Here is a 20309-nt window from a genome sequence, read left to right as displayed (position 1 = left end):
CCAGTGTATCTGAACCCCAAATGTACTTTATTTCCTCCCTCTTGAGGAGAGTGTGGAAAACCAGCCAGCCTTTAGAAACACAAAGCGAGGCTATTTCCTGGGGTGGCAGGAGAAGAGAAATGTTTACATGCTTGGTGTTTTCCTTAGTAACTCAAACAGCTACTTATGAGATGGCAGGCGCTGGTCTAAAAGTTTTGCATGTGTTATTTCATTCATTGCTCATTGCAGCCCTATAAATAGATGATGATACTCATTCTCCTTCTGCAGTTGGGAAAACAGACGCTGAGAGGTTAAGTGACATGCCCAACGCTACACAGCTAGTACTGGTATTATTTCATGGGATCCGGAGGGCCGCCGGGGTCAGAGTTGGGGGCTCAGTTGGTTAGATGCCTGACTCTTCATCTCTGCGAGGGTCTTAATTACAGAGTTGTAAATTTAAGCATGAAGCCTACTTTAAGAAATAAAATCTAAACTAAAGGTAGGGATCCCTGGGTGGTGCAGCGGTTTAGCGCCTGCCTTTGGCCCAGGGCGCGATCCTGGAGACCCGGGATCGAATCCCACATCGGGCTCCCGGTGCATGGAGCCTGCTTCTTCCTCTGCCTATGTCTCTGCCTCTCTCTCTCTCTCTCTCTCTCTCTCTCTCTGTGACTATCATAAATAAATAAAAATAAAAAAAATAAACTAAAGGGAATTCAACTCTTAACCTTTAAAGTATGAGGAACGATATAAAAAAAAAAAGATCAGCCAGAGAGGGATTGAGCCCTTACAAACCCACTTAAGGCCTTCCTCCTGTGGATGGTGGGAAGGCATTCTTGGGTTTTACACTGAGGGGATCGAATCAGATTTCCACTTCAATGCTTTGTGCTTGCTACAACTTGGAGGTGGGCTTCTCTTTCAACTTTTTCATATTTCCCCTGTCCCGACCTACATCAGGCCTCCCCTTCTTCCTTCCATAATTCCTCCATTTTCTCTCCAGTTGGAAGGACTGGAGCTTTGTGGACAAAGCTGAGAAGGCGCGTCTGCAGCACCAGGTCACTGAAGATGGAGAGTTCTGGTGAGTTCAGAACCCAGGAGGACCCCAAAGCATAAGGGATGAGGTGGGGAGCTGAAATCTCAAACCTCAATCCCTGGAAAGAGGCCATCAGACCCCAGCCCTCAGGACATCTGGCCCCTGTTCTCCTCCTCCAGCGCAAGGCCCAGGAAGGATGGGTTTTGGAGAGGAGCCAGCCAGGTCACAGAGGTGACTGAGCCTGGGACCAGGCCAGCATAGTGGGGCGTCTGTGTCACCTGTGCCCCTCCGTGGCATATGTGGCTCCAGCCATTTGCTCCCTGGCCTTTGCAGAGCCGTCTTCTGAGCCCAGCTCTACCTTGCTCACTTGATGCCACCCTCACCCTGACTCAGATATTTGCAAATGACCTATCAGATAAAGGGCTAGCATCCAAGATCTATAAATAACTTATTAACTCAACAGCAAAGAAACAAACAATCCAGTCATGAAATCGGCAAAAGACATGAACAGAAGTTTCACAGAGGAAGACATAGACATGGCCAACAAGCACATGAGAAAATTCTCTGCATCCCTTGCCATCAGGGAAATACAAATCAATACCACAGTGAGATACCACCTCACACCAGTGAGAATGGGGAAAATTAAGAAGACAGGAAACAACAAATGTTGGAGAGGATGTGGAGAAAGGGGAACCCTCTTGCACTGTTGGTGGGAATGTGAACTGGTGCAGCCACTCTGGTAAACTGTGTGGAGGTTACTCAAAGAGTTAAAATATAGAGCTACCCTATGACCCAGCAACTGCACTACTGGGGATTTACCCCAAAGATACAGATGCAGTGAAGTGCCGGAACACCTGCAACCCAATGTTTATGGCAGCAATGTCCAAAATAGCCAAAAGGAAGGAAGGAACCTGGAAAATTCATCCATTGAAAGATGAATGGATAAAGAAGATGTGGTCTGTGTATACAATGGAATATTCCTCAGCCATTAGAAACGACAAATACCCACCATTTGCTTTGACGTGGATGGAACCGGAGGGCATTATGCTGAGTGAAGTAAGTCAGTCGGAGAAGGATAAACATTATATGGTCTCATTCATTTGGGGAATATAAAAAATAGGAAAGGGAATTAAGTGGAAAGGAGAGAAAATGAGTGAAATTATCAGTGAGGGTGACAGAACATGAGAGATACCTAACTCTGAGAAACGAACAATGGGTAGTGGAAGGGGAGGTGAGCAGGGGGTTGGGGTGACTGGGTGATGGGCACTGAGGGGGGCACTTGACAGCAGTGAGCACTGGGTGATATGCTATATGTTGGCAAATTGAACTTCAATAAAAAAATTTAAAAATAAATTAAACTAATAATACACTATATGTTAAATAGTTGAGTTAAAAAATATTTTAAAAATATTTTATTTATTTTAGAGAAAGAGAAAGTGAGAGAGCATGAGTGGAAGTGGGGGGAGGGGCAGAGGGAGAGGGAGAGCAGACTTCCCAATTTGCAGGAAGCCACACACAGGCTTGATCCCAGGACCCCAAAATCATGACCTGAACTGAAGGCAGGCGCTAACTGACTGAGCCACCCAGATGCCCCTATAACTGCTTTTTTGGGAACCAGAATCCAATTAAGTTTCACATATTGAAATTAAATAATTTAATAATGGATTAGGTGATGTTGAAGTGAGCATTGGTGAACTAGAGGGAGATCAGAAGAAATCAGAAGAATTCACACAGGGAATCAAAGAGATGGGAAATTTAAAAAAAAGAAAGAGAAAAAAGGTTAAGATACATGTCGGATAGAGCTAATAAGTTCAGCATATATCTAATTGGAGTTCCAGAGGAAGATAATAGAAAATATGAAAAGAACTAATATTCTAAGACATTTTCTAGGATCAATCAATGACTCCAATCTTCAGATTCAGGAATCCCACTGAATTTTAAGCAGGAAAGATGTACAGAAACATATGTTGAGACAAATCATAGTGATATTTCAGAATACCATAGATAGAGAGATCTTAAAAGCAGTCAGAGGGGTGGCCTGGGTGGCTAAGTGGCTGAGCATCCGTCTTCCACTCAGGTCCTCAGGGCGAGATCCTGAGGTACTGGGATTGAGTCCCACATCAAGCTTCCTGTGGGGAGCCTGCTTCTCCCTCTTCCTGTGTCTCTGCCTCTCTCTGTGTGTCTCTCATTAAAAAATAAATAAATAAAATCTTTTAAAAAGCAGTCAGAAAGAAAAGGCAGATGGTCTTTTAAGGGACACCAATTAGAATGACTGCTGATTTCAACAAAAATGGAAGCCAGAAGATATTAATGAGAATCAACCTGTGACTGATTACCCAGGAAGACTATTTCATGAATGAGAGCAAATTTTGTACAAATAAAAATTGAGAATGCTTACAACAAATAGACCTAAGTTTCTAAAGAAATTTCTAAACAAGGTCCTTTAGGAAAAAGCAAAATTATTCTAGAAGGAAAAGTCCAAGACTCAAGAAGGAACAGTAAAAAAAAGAAATTGGTAAACGTGTGTAAAGTCAAACTATTGACTTTTAAAAATTATGATATTTTCTATTTGTTGTTTGAAAAATCAATATAGAACTAAAATCATGAGCAACAATAGCAGATTAGTTGGGAGAGGAGTGCTTGGAGTCAAAGTCCCTTATGGTCCCATACTCTTTTATTTATAAGGAAAATAAAGCTATTGATCAATTTCAGGTTTTGTCAAGATGAAATGTATGTTAATCATTTAGGGCAACCACTGAAAAAACAGAAATAGTCTATAACTTCTGAACCAGTAGAAAGAAAAAAAAATACTTTGTAAAATTTTTTAGACGGAGGCGGGGCAGAAAGAGAGAGAGAATCTTAAGCAGGCTCCACACCTAGAGCAGAGCCCAGTGTGGAGCACAATTGCATGATCCTGAGATCATGACCTGAGCCAAAGTCAAGGGTTGGAAGCTTAACTGATGGAGTCACCCAGGTGTCCTAGGAAAAACTTTCTTAACATAACATAAAAAACACTAGCTAGAAAGAAAAAAAATAAATTAAGCATTAACTTAGAGCTTTTAATTAAGGGCTTTTAATTAAGAATTTTTAAACTAAGAAAACCCTTAAAAGAGTGAAAAGGCAAGCCACAAAATAGGAGAAAAAATTTAAAAGATTTTATTTATTTATTTATTTGAGAAAGAGAGAGAGTGCACAAGCAGGAGGGGCAGAGGGAGAAGCAGACTCTCCGCTGGGCAGGAAGCCTAATGTGGGGCTCAATCTCAGGACCCTGAGTTCATGACCTGACCTGAGGCAGATGATTAACTGACTGAGCCACCCAGGCACCCCAAGAAAATATTCATAGCACATCTAGCCAATAAACAATCAGTATCCAAACATGCCTACAATTCAAGTTGAACAAGACAAACTCAATAGAAAAAACTAGAAAAGACAGGTGTTTCATGGACAGTGGGATAACAACAAATGGTCAAGGAACACATGAATGAAAAAAAAGATACATGAATGTTGAAAAGATGCTCTGCCTCATTCATAATCAGGGAAATGCATCTTTTCATACATTCCTTGGCTATTTCTGTCCCTGCCCCTCCCATTTGCAGCATTTTACTGCTGAGCTATTTCAGCTTTTTTGCTGTAATGTTTAGAGCTCTATCCCTATCATGACACTCAGGAGAAGCTGCTGTCTTGTGGAATATAAGGAGAGGCAGTCCTAATTATTGAATTTTCCCTTTCACCAGAATTTGCCTCTCCCACCCCTTACTACTATGGCACCATTAAGACTATGGACTCGAAAGAGGGCTGGCTGTCTCTCAGTGGGGTACCTCATTTTGTCTTTGACTTACCATGATCATTATTTGTTGACTCATTGTGCTCAGTATGTCATTTATAACATATCATTTAATCCTTACAACAACTTTATGAAAGTAAGGATTTTCATATTCTTTTCACAGATAAGGAAACTGAGAAGTGAAAATAGTCAGTAACCTGCCCGAGGTCACCTGGTTAAGAAGTGGAGTCTGGATTCCAGTCAAGCTTGTCTGGCTTTAAAGACTGTGCACTTCATCACTGTGTTATGCACTTGTCCTTTGCTGTCTCTGGTCACAGTAATCGCTACCTTTCTTTGAGCTCGGACTTTAAGGGTGCTAGCTCAGAACAGCTACATGATGACAATATCACTATGTCCATTATAGGCAGAATGTCTTTCATACATTTATGTATTTCTGGATCTTTTGTTATTTGCTGTCCACAAAATACCTGTCTTTTGCTCATTTTTCTTTTGAGTTTGTCTTTTTTAACTTGAATTGTAGGCATCTTTGGATATTGATTGCTTATTGATTAGAGGTGTTACAAATATCTTCTCCCACTTAATGAGTTGTCTTTTTCACTCTCTTAAGGGTTTTTGTTTAAGTAAGCTCCACTCCCAGCACGGAGCCCAACGTGGGGCTTGAACTCACAACCTTGAGATCATGACCTGAGCTGAGATCAAGAGTCAAATGCTTAACTGATTGAGTCACCCAGGCATCTTAAGGGTATTTATTAATTTAAACTTTAAAAAAAAAAGATTTATTTATTTACTTGAGGGGGAAGGAGCAGCAGGAGAGGGAGAGAGTCTTTTAAGCAGTCCCCCATGTGGGACTTGATTCCACGACCCTGAGATTACACCTGGGCCAAAACCAAGAGTCTGACGCCCAAACAACTGTACCACCAAGGTACCCCTAATCTAAACTTTTAAACATTCAATTTATGTGACTTGTTAGTGGCAAAGTCAGCCAGGGTCCAGACCAGGTCTGTTTGGTTCTAAATTTAGTTTTCTTACCACTCTGCAGGATGTCCCCTTTGTGGCTAGCCCAGTGATCACACTTCTCTCTAAACTGCCTGCCAAAAGAGTACACTCTAAATCAGATTACAAGCAGATCTCCTGCAGAGCTGGGTTCAGGAAAGATAAAAATCCCTGGGAGAAAAAGCCCCATAGCCAGTGACTGGGACCTTAGCCCTGGGAACAGAGGGCTCACTGCACACAGCCTGGGTCTTCCTATAGTTCTGTTTCTTCCCTCTCATTCCACACTGGCAGGGAGTAGCTTTTCTTTTATGCCAACCTAGAACTTCGTCTTTTCAGAGTTGAGTAACATGAGCCAGCCCTAGCTGGGAAGATACACAGGGAAGAATGTTACTGATGGAGGCAATGGGCTGTGAGAGCAAGAGACCTCTACTGCCCCCACTGGTTGTCAGGAAGCTTCCAACTTCGGAGTACTGATGCAGTGGCCCAGCACTGGGTCCTTGGGAAGTGGTGGTCCTCTCTCCTCCACATTTCACCCCTTTCCATTAGCTTTCTTCCAGGCTAAGAGGAACCAGGCTACTTGAAAAAATGATTCATTCCAGGTTTGGGGGAAGAAATATACCAGACGAGCCTGGGACATTTTGTTGTGGCCAGGAAACAAGGAAGCTTTGAAGATTAATGGGGTCACATCAAATAATACAGGCAACTTGTAGGGGCCTCCCATTGTCCAAAGAAGGGACAATTTGAACATCAAAAAAATCGTGACTGTAATGGATTAAAATATGGTGCAATGTTTCCTGCCAATCACACCCTCAATTGTTTTAAGCTGAGATATTTAAGAATACAGAGAACATAGGAATTAGTTGATTCTTGGTATTTGTGGTAGTTATATTCTATAAAATTGCTGCTGTGAATGCTGAATTGGTGAATATTAAACCATTGCTCTGGGGTGTCTGGTGGCTCAGCGGTTGAGTGTCTGCCTTCGGCGCGGGGCATTATCCTGGTGTCTTGGGATGGAGTCTTGCATCGGGCTCCCTGCATGGAGCCTGCTTCTCCTTCTGCCTGTGTCTCTGCCTCTCTCTCTCTCTCTCTGTGTCTCTCATGAATAAATAAAGCCTTTCAAAAACCAAAAAAACAAACCATTGCTCTTGGAGGAAATACAAGATTAGATTTCTGTCTCCAGTCACATTTTTATCAACCTATCAAAACACACTCTTAAGTGTGTTTGTGTTTAAAGATACCAAGGATACCTTAGTTAATATATTTTATTGAGTTTTTAACTTTGAACTCACAGCCAATAGCACCAAAATTCAGGCACATACTTACCTAATATATGTATTTTCTCCCTAGGGCACACTCCGGCCTTCTTGCACTTAGGAACTCGAGACAGCACTTCACATTATAAATGGAGAAATCACCAACAAAAGTGCAAAAACCTGGGGTACTTGGGTGGCTCAGTCAATGAAGTGTCTGCCTTCAGCTCAGGTCATGATCCTGGGGTCCCGGGAGAGAGCCCCACACTGGGCTCCCTGCTCAGTGAGGAGCCTCCTTCTCCCTCTCCCTTTGCCTCTGTGTGCTCATGCGCACTCTCTCTGATAAATATATCTTTAAAAAAAAAAAAAAAGCAGTGCAAATGTGAAAAACAAGGCGCTATGTAGACTATGAAAAGAACACCTGTTTACAGTGTGAGAGCTAAGATGAGAAAGCTGAGTGTCACACTGATTTCATCTAGGAATGTGTGCGTGGGAGGCGACTCAGATTTTTCACTGCCCTAAAAATGTGTGAAAATGACCACAGAAGCACCATGGATGTTGATTTTGGAGTTGCAAATAAATTTAGTGAGTAGGTGAATTTACAAATACAGAATCCACAAAAAACAAGGATCAGCTGTTTACAGATCGTAGCACTGACATTGCCCATGTTGGAAAAAACCACACTTACAGGGTGAAGTTAGAGGAGATTTATGACTATTTTATCTGAAGCACCTAAATTAAGGAAGGATGAGATTATTCACAAACAGGGAGAATCACTATGTACAGGAAATCTGCTGACTCTATTTCACTGTCTTCTGGATCAGACTAGAGATAAGGTAGAAAAATTGTGGCCATAAGAGTTCTGGCCAGAAATAAGGATGAACTTCCAGACCGTGAGAGGTACTAATATAGGCAGGTTATCAAAGGGGCAGAGAGCATCTGTTTTCCCTTCAAAACCTCAAATTCAGGAAAGAAACCCATCTCCCTGGAATGGCTGAAAGAAATTCCCAAACATCTCAAACAATCCTAAAAATTATAAGGAGTTTTTGATAGCAGCTTCAATACTGTCTTTCTGGTGTTCTGGGGAATATAATAAACTTCTGAAAGTTGTGATGATAATTATTTAGATGTGAAGTTGGGATGAAAATGGTAAAGCAAGTGTCAGCTTCTCTTTATTTTTTTGTTTTGGCTTTTGAATTTTTTATTTTAATTCCAGTTAAAATACAGTGTAATATTAGTTTCAGGTGTACAATATAGTGATTCAACATTTCCATATATCACCTGGCGCTCATCACGACAAGTGCCCTCCTTAATCCGCATCACCTAGTTCATGCATCCTCCCTCCCCTCTGGTACCACCTATTTGTTTTTTATTATTTAAAATTTGTTTCTTAATTTGTCTCTTTCTCTTTTGCCCATTTGCTGATTTGTTTCTTAAATTCCACACATGAGTGAAATCAGATGGTATTTGTCCTTCTCTGATATATTTTGCTTAGCATATACTCTCTAACTCCATCCATGTCATTGCAAATTGCAAGATTTCATTCTATTTGTGGCTGAATAATATTTCATTATATTATATATAATAGATATGTCACATCTTATTTATCCATTCATCTATGGACACTCGGGCTGCTTCCATTTCTTGGATATTATAAATAATGCTGTTATAAACATAGGGGTACATATAATTCCTTTGAATTTGTGTTTTTGTATACTTTGGGTAAATATTCAGTAATGCGATTGTTGGATCATAGGGTAGTTCTATTTTTAACTTTTTGAGTAAGCTCCATACTGTTTTTCACCGTGGCTGCACCATGTGTCAGCTTCTCTTAAGCAGGGCACACTCCAGGTGTTAGTGGGGGCCTCACAGTTACTAAGAGATCTGGAACTCCCACCTCATAGCCTCTGAGAGGACAGAGCCTGTGATATTCAGTGGGTTTCTGGCAGTATGCTTCTGTATACCTCTGTATACCTCTTTCTTTCCCCACTACTGTGCTTTCCACACCCTGGCTTCTGGGTGTGCTGGCTCATCCTGTCTGTGTAACTGAAGACACTAACTTCCCCGCTTTACCAAAAAAGTTACTTTTTACTTGCCTCGGGCATTTTACAAGTTCATGAGTAAAGATGTCTTTGGGCATTAGGTCAAGTGGGGGGATGACACTGGTATATATGGTCTCTTGCCCTGTTGCTTCTTCCCACCCCACTCTGGTTTCTATTCTGGCTCCCTCCCTATTGTAAATAAACTAGCATTTCCCCCCCAACTAAACAACAATCATGCCCACCCCAGAGAGACATGATTCTTTCTGAAATTAAAAGAATCTTCCTAATTTTTCTTTATGAGTTTTCCTCATGAAGAGAAAAGCTAGAGTCTTTAATGCCATATTAAGCATTCGTATTTTGTTAAGCATACTTGGTGATATATCTGTAAAAAAATATCAAGGATAAGGGACACCTGGGCGGCTCAGTGGTTGAGCATCTGCCTTTGGCTCAGGTCATGATCCTGGGGTCTGGGGATCTAGTTCCACGGGGGGAGCCTGCTTCTCCCTCTGCCTGTGTCTCTGCCTCTCTCTCTCTCTCTCTCTCTCTCTCTCTCTGTGTCTCTCATGAAAAAATAAATAAAAATCTTTAAAAAAAAAATCAAAGATAATTTTGTAGTAGTAACAAGACCTAACCTGAAAAATGTAATGATTTATTTATTAATACTATGTTAAAATTTTTATTTAAGTAATCTCTACACCCAAATGGGCCTCAAACTCATGACCCCAAGATAAGAACGGCTTACTCTTTCAACTGAACCAGCCAAGGCGCTCCTATTTATTATTATTATTTTGGATTTTTTCTTTTTATTGAAGTATAATTAACATACAGTGTTATACTAGTTTCAGGTGCACAACATAATGATTCAACAATTCTATACATTACTCAGTGTTCACCTCATTAAGCGTAGTCACCATCTGTCACCAAACAACATTATTACAATCTTATTGACTATATCCCCATGTTGTACTTTTCATCTCCATCACTTATTTATTTTATAACTGGAAGTCTTTACCACTTAATCTCCTTTATCTATTTCACCCATCCCCCAAACCACTTCCCTTCTGGTAAGCACCAGTTTGATCTCTGTATTGAAGAGCCTTTTTATGTGTCTCTTTGTTTATTTGTTCATTTGTTTTCTTTCTTAGATTTCACATTTGAGGGAAATCATTTGGTATTTGTCTTTCTCTGACTTATTTCACTTAGCATTATACTCTCTAGAGCCATCCATGTTGTAACAAATGGCAAGATTCCATTCTTTTTTATGAACAAGTAATAGTCTAGTGTGTGTGTGTGTGTACACTTGGGTTGCTTCCATAATTTGGCTATTGTATATAAGGCTGCAGTAAACATAGGGGTGCATATATCTTTTCAAATTAGCGTGTTTGTTTTCTTTGGACAAACGTATTTTCCACAGTGGCTGCACCAATTTACATTCCCGCCAACAGTGCACAAGGGTTCCTTTTTCTCCACATCCTCACCAACATTTGTTATTTCTACGTCTTTTTTATTCTAGCCGTTCTGACAAAGTAATATTTCATTGATGAAATTGGGCAAGAGCAGTCAGTTTCCCAGAGGCCCTTTTCTAAAAACCATTTTCTTCTGTCTCGGGGTCTGTCATCAAGAAAATGTGGCTCAACAATTGGGAAACGCTGCACGGTTTGTTTGCTTTCTGATTCTAGAAATAGATCATAGAAGAAAGGGCAAGAGGAATCATTTTGACCTGGAGGCTCAATGCATGAAGCTCCCTAGTAGAGGAGGGAAAGCAGTGAGGTAGCACTGGTGACTGAGTGAGAAGAGATTACAGGTGTGCCTGGCTAGGTGGCCTGGATGTCTCTTCTTTTAAAAAGGACTGAAAGTGCAGCATCATAACTAAAATTATACTTGGTTAGAATAATTCTCCTCTTATCATAATCATCATCATCATTACCATCACTACTGCCACCATCCAATTGTAATATGTATGACTTGATTATGAAGACACATTTAGACAGGCTTTCAGTGAGTCCGTGCCTCAGATAGTAAAAGCAGGAAGGGCCTCTCCTAAGACAGTCTCCATTTCAGACTGCTCAAACCTTGCAAAGGTTGCTACATCTTTGGAAGGCATGGAAAACATGTCTCCAAGAAGTGCTTTACACTCCAGAAAGTTCTGGATTCATTTCACTGTTTTAATTTCAATCATTTTGTGTGATTGCCCTTTCTGGACCTTAATCACTTCACGTTTACGTGAGGGGGTGTTGGTGGTGGGAGCACACTTTGAAACAGACAGGTCTTCTGGTGCCTCCAATGTTACACTGACAGTGACAGTATAAATTTTAGGACTGACATAGTGCCTAGAGCATACAGAAGCTTATATTGTTTTTGTTAATATCCAAGACTAGCTTTTAAGACTAAAATCCACCAGTGAGGGCAGCCCTGGTGGCCCAGCGTTTAGCGCCGCCTTCAGCCTGGGGTGTAATCCTGGAGACCTGGGATCGAGTCCCATGTTGGGCTCCCTGCATGGAGCCTGCTTCTCCCTCTGCCTGTGTTTCTGCCTCTCTCTCTCTCTGTGTCTGTCATGAATAAATAAATAAAATTTAAAAAAAAATCCACCAGTGATTTCACTAAAAACAGCATTTGTAAGTTTTTTTTGGTCTCTGTAGTAGTGTTAGAAAAGGCTTTTAGAGGGTGCCTGGCTGGCTCAGTTGGTTAAGTGTCCAAATATTGATCTCAAGTTCAGATCTTGATCTCAGGGTTGTGAGTCCAAGCCCCATGTTGGTTTCCACGCTGGGCATGGAGCCTACTTTAAAAAAACAAAAAACAACAAAGGATTTTAGGAACCATCTCTCACACCTTGGAGTGCTGGGCTGCCTTATCTCTTGGTGCTCAATGCCCTCGACTGTGGGTTTGCATTCAGCCACCAGCAGCTGAGCCCACAGTGGATCTGGCCCTTCCCTGGAAGTCCAGAGGTGACCAGGAATGGTTCCTATATTCTCAGCAGATGGGGAACAGACGTGTGAACACTTGAAGGAAGTGATAACTGAGCAGTGGAGAGAGTGGGAGGGACAGCAGATCAGATAAAAACAAGGAGGTCATTCCAGAGAGAGAGCATGAGCAAAGGCTTTAAGTACAGGATTTGGAAAAACAGAGCAGCTGAATGTGTCAGGGTCTGGAGGGAGAGGGTGTAAATGAAATGGACAGGTATGCAGGGACTAGCTTGGGAAGGCTTATAGCTCAGTCGGGGAGTTTGTACTTATCCTGAAGGCATGTGGGGAGGGGACAGCAGTGTCGTTGAAGATACTTCAGCAGGGATGTGACATGTCCCAGTACTCTGGCAGCAGGGCAGCGACTGGGCTGCAGAATGAAGTTCCTGCCAGTCCTTTCTTCTAAACTGAGGGTCCTCAGGGCAATCACAGGCCTCACAACAGAACTATCAGAAGAGGAAAGGAACCCTGGGGAATCCACAGAGTGAGATCAGAGTTGTTGGTCATTTCATCTCAGGTTAGAAAGAAAACATGGCTAATCAATGGCACTAGGTGCCAGAGTAACTTGACTAAGCTAATGAATAGCACTGGGCCTCAGCTTCAACCATCTCCTCAGGGAGGGTTTCTCTCCCTGGATGGCGTTAGCTCCCCTTGCCTTGTGATCCCATAGCATCTGAACATTCTCTCTTAACAGCTTTCCCTTCAGGACTCTAGACCCCAGGAGAGCAGAAATTTTTTTCTTCTTTCTTTCTTTCTTTCTTTCTTTCTTTCTTTCTTTCTTTCTTTCTTTCTTTCTTTCTTTCTTTCCTTCCTTCCTTCCTTCTTTCTTCTTTGATTTATTTATTTATTTGGAGTGGGGAGTGAGCAGGGGGAGAGGCAAAGGGAGAGAGAGAATCCTCAAGCAGACTTCCTGCTGAGCAAGGAGCACAAAGCAGGGCTCCATCCCCCGACCCGGAGACCATGACCTGAGCTGAAATCAAGAGCTGGACATTTAACCAACTGAGCCACCCAGGCGCCCTAATTTTTGTCTTTCTTATCCACCACTGTCTCCCCAGTCGATTGCCCACTTTGTGGCTCTAGTAGATACCTAATAAATATTCCTTGAATTGTAAGAGTCATACGGGAGATCTGATGAGAGAAGGGAGCCAGGGGGCTAGGATTTTCCTTCTGACAGATCACTGTAAATGAAACCCAGAGGCTGGAAGAGTTTTCTAGAGAGAAAGGGTTTTAATTCCAGCTGTCGTGCCCTCTTCACTCTGTGTGTCTTTCTCGTTTGTGGGGTGAGGTATGTGGACAAAAATGATGGCTAAGGATTTCTCCTTCTAACCCCGAACATTTCATGCAAGAAGAGGTGGTCTTTGCCGGCTACTCTCCTCTTTCCAGGGCTCCTGTGTGGCAGAAAGTCCTGGCCACTGACAAAGTAAAGAACATCAGGATTTGACCCCAAATCGAAGGGCTCTTACAAAGATTTGTTCTGGGAAAGGGATATTTACTTTTTTAAGATGAATTAAACCGAGTTCCCCCTATTGTTATAAAAAGCAAGGTGTTTTTTCAGAAAAAAGAGAGCAAGAGGGCGAGAATGGGCTGGGCCCGGCGGAGGACGGCGGAGGACGGAGCCCTGCGGGGCTGCTGCCCGGGGCCTTCCCTCGGGGCCGCGCTCTGGGGCCGCGGCAGGGCCCAAGCCTGCAGGCTACTCACCGGAGGCCTCTTCCAGATGAACTGGATGGGGAACTTCTGGCTGTAAAAGAGAGAGGTCTCATCCGGTGGGAACTCAGGATCCAGATAAAGAACCTTCTTGTCCAGACACTTCTTACGAAGCTGCTCGAATGTCTTCTCTTTCACTCCAATGATGGGAAAATTGCGGCTGATGATGGCGGAATAGATGCCACTGGGGTTCGCGCCCCCGGCCTCGGTGGTCCTGCCTTGGTCAGGGTGGGGAATTGGCCCCGGGGACCTGGGCTCGGCCCTCGTCCGTGGGGCCACCGATGCGCTGATGACGGTTGGCATGGCCGGCAACTGGGAAGGAAGAGGTTTTCAAGGGAAACAAGACACAGCTACCTGCAAGGGGGAGGTCGGAGGGACTGTGTCATCTGAGAGAAAAATGTCCACGTCCACACTCGAAGCTGAAGCCCATCAGATGGTCACCCCGCGTCTGTCCATCTCCAAAGCGCCCCGAAGCCGGCCGTTGTCCTGAGGAAGGAGCCCTGGAGGATTTGGGTGCCGCCGGGCCGGAGGGAGCCGCAGGGCCAGCCAGGGTTGTGTTTCAGTGGCCCCCAGAGGCCCGAGCCAGGGACACTAAAAATAGACATGAAGAAAGATGATGAGCATGACAGCAAGGGAGGCTAGTGTGCAGCCAGCCGGCCGGTGGAGAAAGGAGGGCCTGGCTAGCGACGTGTCCCTGGTGTCGTTAAGGGCTGGTATTGTCAGGAAACCGAAAGGGGAATAGCCCAGGAGGTTGAGCACCGGTAATGAGCAAAGAACTGCTGATGCCTTGTTGAGTCGGCTCGCATGCAGACTGCCAGCCACCGCCACCAAGGGAATGGAGATCAATATTGAGAAAAAAGGTAGCAAGGGTGAGATACTGAAGTCTAGGAGAATGTTCTAGACATTGTTGAGAACGTGATCTTCACTTTCTAAAACTCTAGGATATCAGAACATGATTCAGTTGGATTTGGCATCTCTTCTAGAATGTTATGGTGTCAGCGTTCAGTGGAACTGTCTGGGTGGAAAATGCCACTCAGCGGAGTCCCCAGTTGAGAAAAATCCCTGTCTCTTTCTTGCCCACTTGACCTAGACACCTCTTGTCTCTCTCCACCCCCAAAATATACTGGACCAAATTTGCTACAAAAAGTGCACCTGAATTGACTATGCAGGCCTGCCCATTAGGCATCTGAGTCAGAAGCTGGAATTGGACACTGAATCGGGTTGCCTGTTGACAAGTCTCGGGGGGATGTCATTCCAAAAGAGTTGGTTTCAGGGCTCTTAGAGAAGATCACAAGTGGCTCTGGGGAAGGGAACTGCCTTCCTGGCCTCCACCTAGTGTTGTACCCCTGGCAGCCAGTACCTGGGAGGTAAGGAGATGGCGATGTTCCACGCGCGGCTCAACAGAAGCTTGACCTAGACTGTAGCCCTGCCTGTTACCATGTGACTGGTCTCATCAGCCCAAGGCTGGAGGCTGTGAGAGAAGGTGGGAAGTGACAGCTGAGATAGGGAGTACTACTGGGCTCATGATCACTGGGGTTGCAGCTTTGAGGAGCCCTGTGTTTGGAGCTGCTGCTTGTAGGTACCATCAACCTATCCTCCTGCCTCTAATGCCCAAGGACCTTTACTACTACTCTTAGGGGAGGGCAGCCTGAAGGCTGACTGCCTGGGTTCAAAGTTTGGACCTGCTGCTTGCTGGCTGTGCCTGGGTAACTTTAGGTGGGTTACTTCTTCCTTTATTCCGAGTCTCAGTTTTCTCACCTATAGAGTGGGTATGTGGATAACCATTCTGTTATTGAGTTATCGTAAAAATTAAGCAACTTAATTTATGTAAAACATTTAAAATGATGCCAGGATTTTCTTAAGCACTCAATAAATGCTGTTGTTAGAGGTGTCCTAAATTTAACATTACTTTGGGGTTAGGTCAGGTTGGATGACAGTCACTCATTGGTGCAAGTCAGCATTCAGTCTATAAGCATGTACTGAACATCTTCCATGTGTACAGCACTGGGATAGGTGCAATCTGCTCAGGATCGTTGTGGTCACAGTGTTTCCAATCAGGGCATGCCTATCTGCCCACACTAAAAAAAGCCTCTAAAAAGACTGACTTCCACTCTCAAACTCCCCAGTGACATGGAAAGCAGAGGGGGGAAGCTTCCTTTCCCCACCATTAAACGTTGGAGTCCCATCCCACTGCTCTGTACCATCTTGAAATTCACAGCACCCACCCACATTTTATTGTTTCTGCTAATTGAGCTTCCTGTTTGCCCTCCAAGACACTAGCTCGGTGAAGTTGGGACTTGGGTTCCCATTCTACTCTCAGGATTAAGCACATAAAATACTCTTGGTTAAATACATGTTGTATATCTGCTGAACAAAATTTCCCTATGTGAGGAGAAATTTCTTATCCTTCTTATTGCTTTGCTAATGCAATCAAAGCATTTTGGCTGATTTGTCCCTGGGGTGGGGGGAGCTATCTCTGGGCCACACACCCACTGACTTTTCATTCCTTGGCCATCTAAGTAACTTGGTAACTGAGATGAGTGTGTGAGAAGATGAGCCTGCTATTGTCATAGCAGGATGGGAATATCAAACACATAGAGTGCAATGTGCTATGCATTTTGCTTTATCAACTGTTGTGGATAAACCGCCCCCTCTCAAGATTAGCAGTTCCAAAACCAAGGTTTATTCAGCTGTGTAGCTGTAGAAACTCATGCTATCCGGGAGAAATCTGATCTGAGCCCAAGAACAAAAGGCAGATAATGAGCATGTGAGCAGCTGTACATTTCGATTCCCAAAAGTCTCTTTGAGGATAAAGAACTAGTTTTTATAACATATTTCAGCCAACATCATGCAATATCTGTGATTGGACTGGTTTCTCTGGCACCAACAAGCCAAATTATGGGTTTGTATCACTATCTTTTCCATCAATAAATATTTCTTTGATTCAATTCTATTGGAAGCACTGCATTTGCTTATAACACCCATCATTCATTAAGTGCCTGCTGTGAGCTGGCCACTGCACATAGTTTTCAAAACTTTTCATTTTAAAGTAATTTTAGATTTGCAAAAGAGTTGCAAGATAGTAGAGAGTCTCTGTATGCCTTTCACCCAGCTTCCCCTAATGTTTATACCTTATGTAACTGTGGTACAATATTCTAAACTAAGAAATTAATGTTGGTAAAATACTATTCAATAAATTAGAAGGCATATTTTGATTTCTTTCTTTTTAAGATTTTATTTGTTCATGAGAGACACACAGAGAGAGGCAGAGACATAGGCAGAGGGAGAAGCAGGCTCCCTGCTAGGAGCCTGATGTGGGACTTGATCCCAGGATCTGGGATCATGACCTAAGCCAAAGGCAGATGCTCAACCACTGAGCCACTCAGATGCCCCATATTTTGTTTCTTTAGTGTTTCTACTAATGGTTTTGTTTCTTCCTCTCCTGTTACATGATCTGATCCAGGATCCTGCACAGCATTTCTTTGTTATGTCTCCTCAGTATCTTCCCATCTCTGATGGTTCCTCAGGTTTTGTCTCTCATGATTTGGTATTTGTTTAGAGTACTTGGCAGGTATGTTGTAGAATGCCCTTCAGTGCTTGAGTTTGATGTTTTTCATTTGATTATGCTGAGCTTGTGGATTTGGGGAAAGAATATCACAGGTCATATGCCCTTCTCATTTGGAAGTACACGATATAGATGTGTTTTATCATAGGTGACGTCAATCTTGATCACCTGGCTAAGGTGGAATCTACCAGGTTTCTGCAAAATAGAGTTACTATTTTTCCCTTTCCGTACACATAGTGTTACAGGATAGCAGGGTTCTTGTCTCACAGAGTTGAAGAACGAATCTCATGGACACAAAAGGGTGAAGTGAGTTTATTCAGTGAAGGTGAGAACAGAAAGGAAAGAAAAAAGCTCTCTAGAGTGAAGAGGGGTCCTGAATGGGTTGCCACTGTGGCTTTCGCTGGCAGTCTTTTATTGAGAACTGACTAGAGGACTTAAATCTGAGAGCACTACGTTTACCTTTACTTTGAAGTTTGATAATTTTCAGTGGTCCAGCTGTAGCTCTTAGAGAGATATCTTGTCTCTGAAAAGGTAGTCTCATTGTCTCTTATATTCTCTTATCTCTGGTTTTGTATGCCTTAGCATTTCCCACACCTGGGATTTCTGTGCGTCTGAACACATAACCCCTGCATGAGCCTAGTCATTAGCCCCCTACCTATCTCTCCCTACCTAGCCCCATCTGTCCCTTACTCACTAGGATACATATTTTTTATTTTTTAAAATATTTTATTTATTCATGAGAGACACACACAGAGAGAGAGGCAGAGACACAGGCAGAGGGAGAAGCAGGCTCCATGCAGGGAGCCCAATGTGGGATTCGATCTCAGAACTCTGGGATCATGTCCTGAGCCAAAGGCAGACACTCAACTACTGAGCCACCTAGGTGTCCCCTATTTTTTTTTTCTTCAGTAGGCTCCACACTGGACACTTGAACTCATGACCCAGAGATCAAGAACTGAACTGAGATCAAGAGTTGGACACTTAATTGACTGAGCCATCCAGGCGCTCCCACATAGAATAGTTTAAATCTGTATTATCACCTTGTGGGTTTGATTAATCCTATTTTACATGAGGAAACTTGAGATATCTGCTATAATTTTACAGCGAGGTCATGGAAAGCTCACAAAATTTTAGAAATTATCTCACAAATGAGAAAACCAAGGCCTGGAGAGATTAAATGACATGGCCAAGATCCCTCAGTCAGTTTGTGGAGAACCAAACTAGACCCCAGGTTTTCTGATTTCCAGGGAGATACTAAATGCATAACGATGACTCCAGTAATGTGAGCTAGACATAAGATTGCTGGATCCTTGCATATAAATAGTGAGGGCTCCCCTTTCCTTAGCTCTGACTGGGGAAGAATCTAATACCACAGCCTGCTGGAAACAACTGTCAAGAAGCAGCTGTCAAATTCTGGCTGGCCTTTCTATGGCACCGCACAGTCTTTTGCAATGCTGGTCATAAGACAGGCAGATTTGATATCAAATGCCATCCTTTATTTCTCCTAGAATGCTAGTTATATGGCCTCCATTGTCTGTGGTTAATATGCTAATCTATTTCCAGTGTAGATACTGTTGGCTTTCTATGCCCTTAGCTGCAAAGTTATTTGTCTTGGGTGCTGCCCCTGGAATTTACACAAGGCATTCAGAAGGTTTGGTAGGTGGAAATCTTAAAAGCAGAGTGGGAAGTTTGATATTGTCATAGGCATTCCATTTCCCAGAAAGCTCTGAGGTAGGATGGTTAGTTACGGGTGAAAAACCATTAAGCTTCAGATATTTATGTTTTGACTGTGTTTCTGCTATCATTATGATACCCTGATACTGAAAGAGATGTGAAAAAGTAGAAGAATCCTGCACACAGACCAAACTCCAGAACACAGAGAAACGCAGTCTTCTCTGTGGCTATGGTGAACAGATGCACTGTTTTATTTTTTTTAAAGATTTTTATTTATTCATTAGAGAGAAAGAGAGAGAGAGAGAGAGAGAGAGAGAACATGAGCAGAGGGGAGAAACAGAGCAGAAGGAGAAGTAAACTCCCCACTGAGCAGGGAGCCTGATGCAGGGATGATCCCAGGACCTGGAAATCAGGACCCTGAGATCATGACCTGAGCTGAAGGCAGATGGTTAACCATCTGAGCCACCCAGGTGTGCCCAGGTTCACTATTTTTTGTTAATCAGGATACAAGGCTCAGCACAACTTTAAGACAAACTCTTGGTGACAATCTGTGCTTTCTCCTCTAGAGAGCCTTTAAGAGAATGGCTTGATCTGGGATTGGCCTTGGTCATGTTGACACATGGGAGTTCACCTGTTCTGAAGTGAGCTGTGCCCAGAACATAGTTAGTCCTATAGGTCAATACTTGCATAGTATTCTGCTGTATGAAAGGGCTATATTTAACCAGTCCCGTTAAAGAATACAGCTTACTCCTAGTGTAAATCACACTGAAATTAGTAGCTCTGAACAATTTATCTGATTTATCTGAAGTGGAATTGATGAATTAGAGAATACAAATTTAAAGTTTTGATACCATTGCCAGATACTCATCCTGAAAGATTGTACTTATTTATAATTCCACCAATGATGCATGAGAATGCCTATTCCCCACACCAACTGGACACCTTTACTCTTTTTCATCTTGGCTAGTTGGGTGAAAAAAAATCATTTCTTTGATTATTAATGAGGCTGAGCACCCTTCATGCTTGTTTTGTCTGTTTTACTTTCTTTTATAAATTACCTTTTCCTCTTTTTCTGTTGGGCAGTTTCTGATTTAGACTAATTTGTCAACTTTCATTTCTTGGCATTTAAGCCTTAAGTAGACACATTAATGCATTTGAAAGCTTTGTTTCAATCTCTGCGGAGATTGTTCTAATTCTTACATGAAATCCAGTTTCCTGAGTAAACATGTCAAAAGTTAGCCAAATGGTAACTGAACACCTGCAGGCCAACTCACCCTCACATAGTGCTCTGGTGCACAGCTGCAGAAACAGGAGGTGAGTAATGTGTG

General features: G+C 42.9%; 2 protein-coding genes across 7 annotated transcripts in view; both read right to left on the bottom strand.

Moving 5' to 3' along the window:
• Nucleotides 1–14055, bottom strand: part of CAPN3 (calpain 3) — a 54891-nt gene extending 40836 nt beyond the window's left edge. For all 6 annotated transcript variants that reach the window (XR_003146267.3, XM_025473072.3, XM_025473075.3 and 3 more), the window contains exon 1: nucleotides 13737–14055. Coding sequence is in view for 5 of the 6 variants with exons in the window: in XM_025473072.3 (XP_025328857.1) it covers nucleotides 13737–14045 (309 nt within the window). In the remaining variant the exon portion in view is untranslated. The remainder of the gene's footprint in view (nucleotides 1–13736) is intronic.
• A 139-nt stretch (nucleotides 14056–14194) lies between these two features.
• The window catches only part of GANC (glucosidase alpha, neutral C), a 75933-nt gene continuing 69818 nt past the window's right edge, over nucleotides 14195–20309 (bottom strand). Inside the window, exon 25 of the mRNA XM_025473064.2 lies at nucleotides 14195–14333. Within this exon, the coding sequence (XP_025328849.1) occupies nucleotides 14302–14333 (32 nt within the window). The 3' untranslated portion in view covers nucleotides 14195–14301. The remainder of the gene's footprint in view (nucleotides 14334–20309) is intronic.

Source organism: Canis lupus, chromosome 30 (assembly GCF_003254725.2).
Source record: "Canis lupus dingo isolate Sandy chromosome 30, ASM325472v2, whole genome shotgun sequence".
NCBI classification, from domain to species: Eukaryota; Metazoa; Chordata; class Mammalia; order Carnivora; family Canidae; genus Canis; species Canis lupus.
This window is presented reverse-complemented; position numbering and strand designations above follow the sequence as displayed.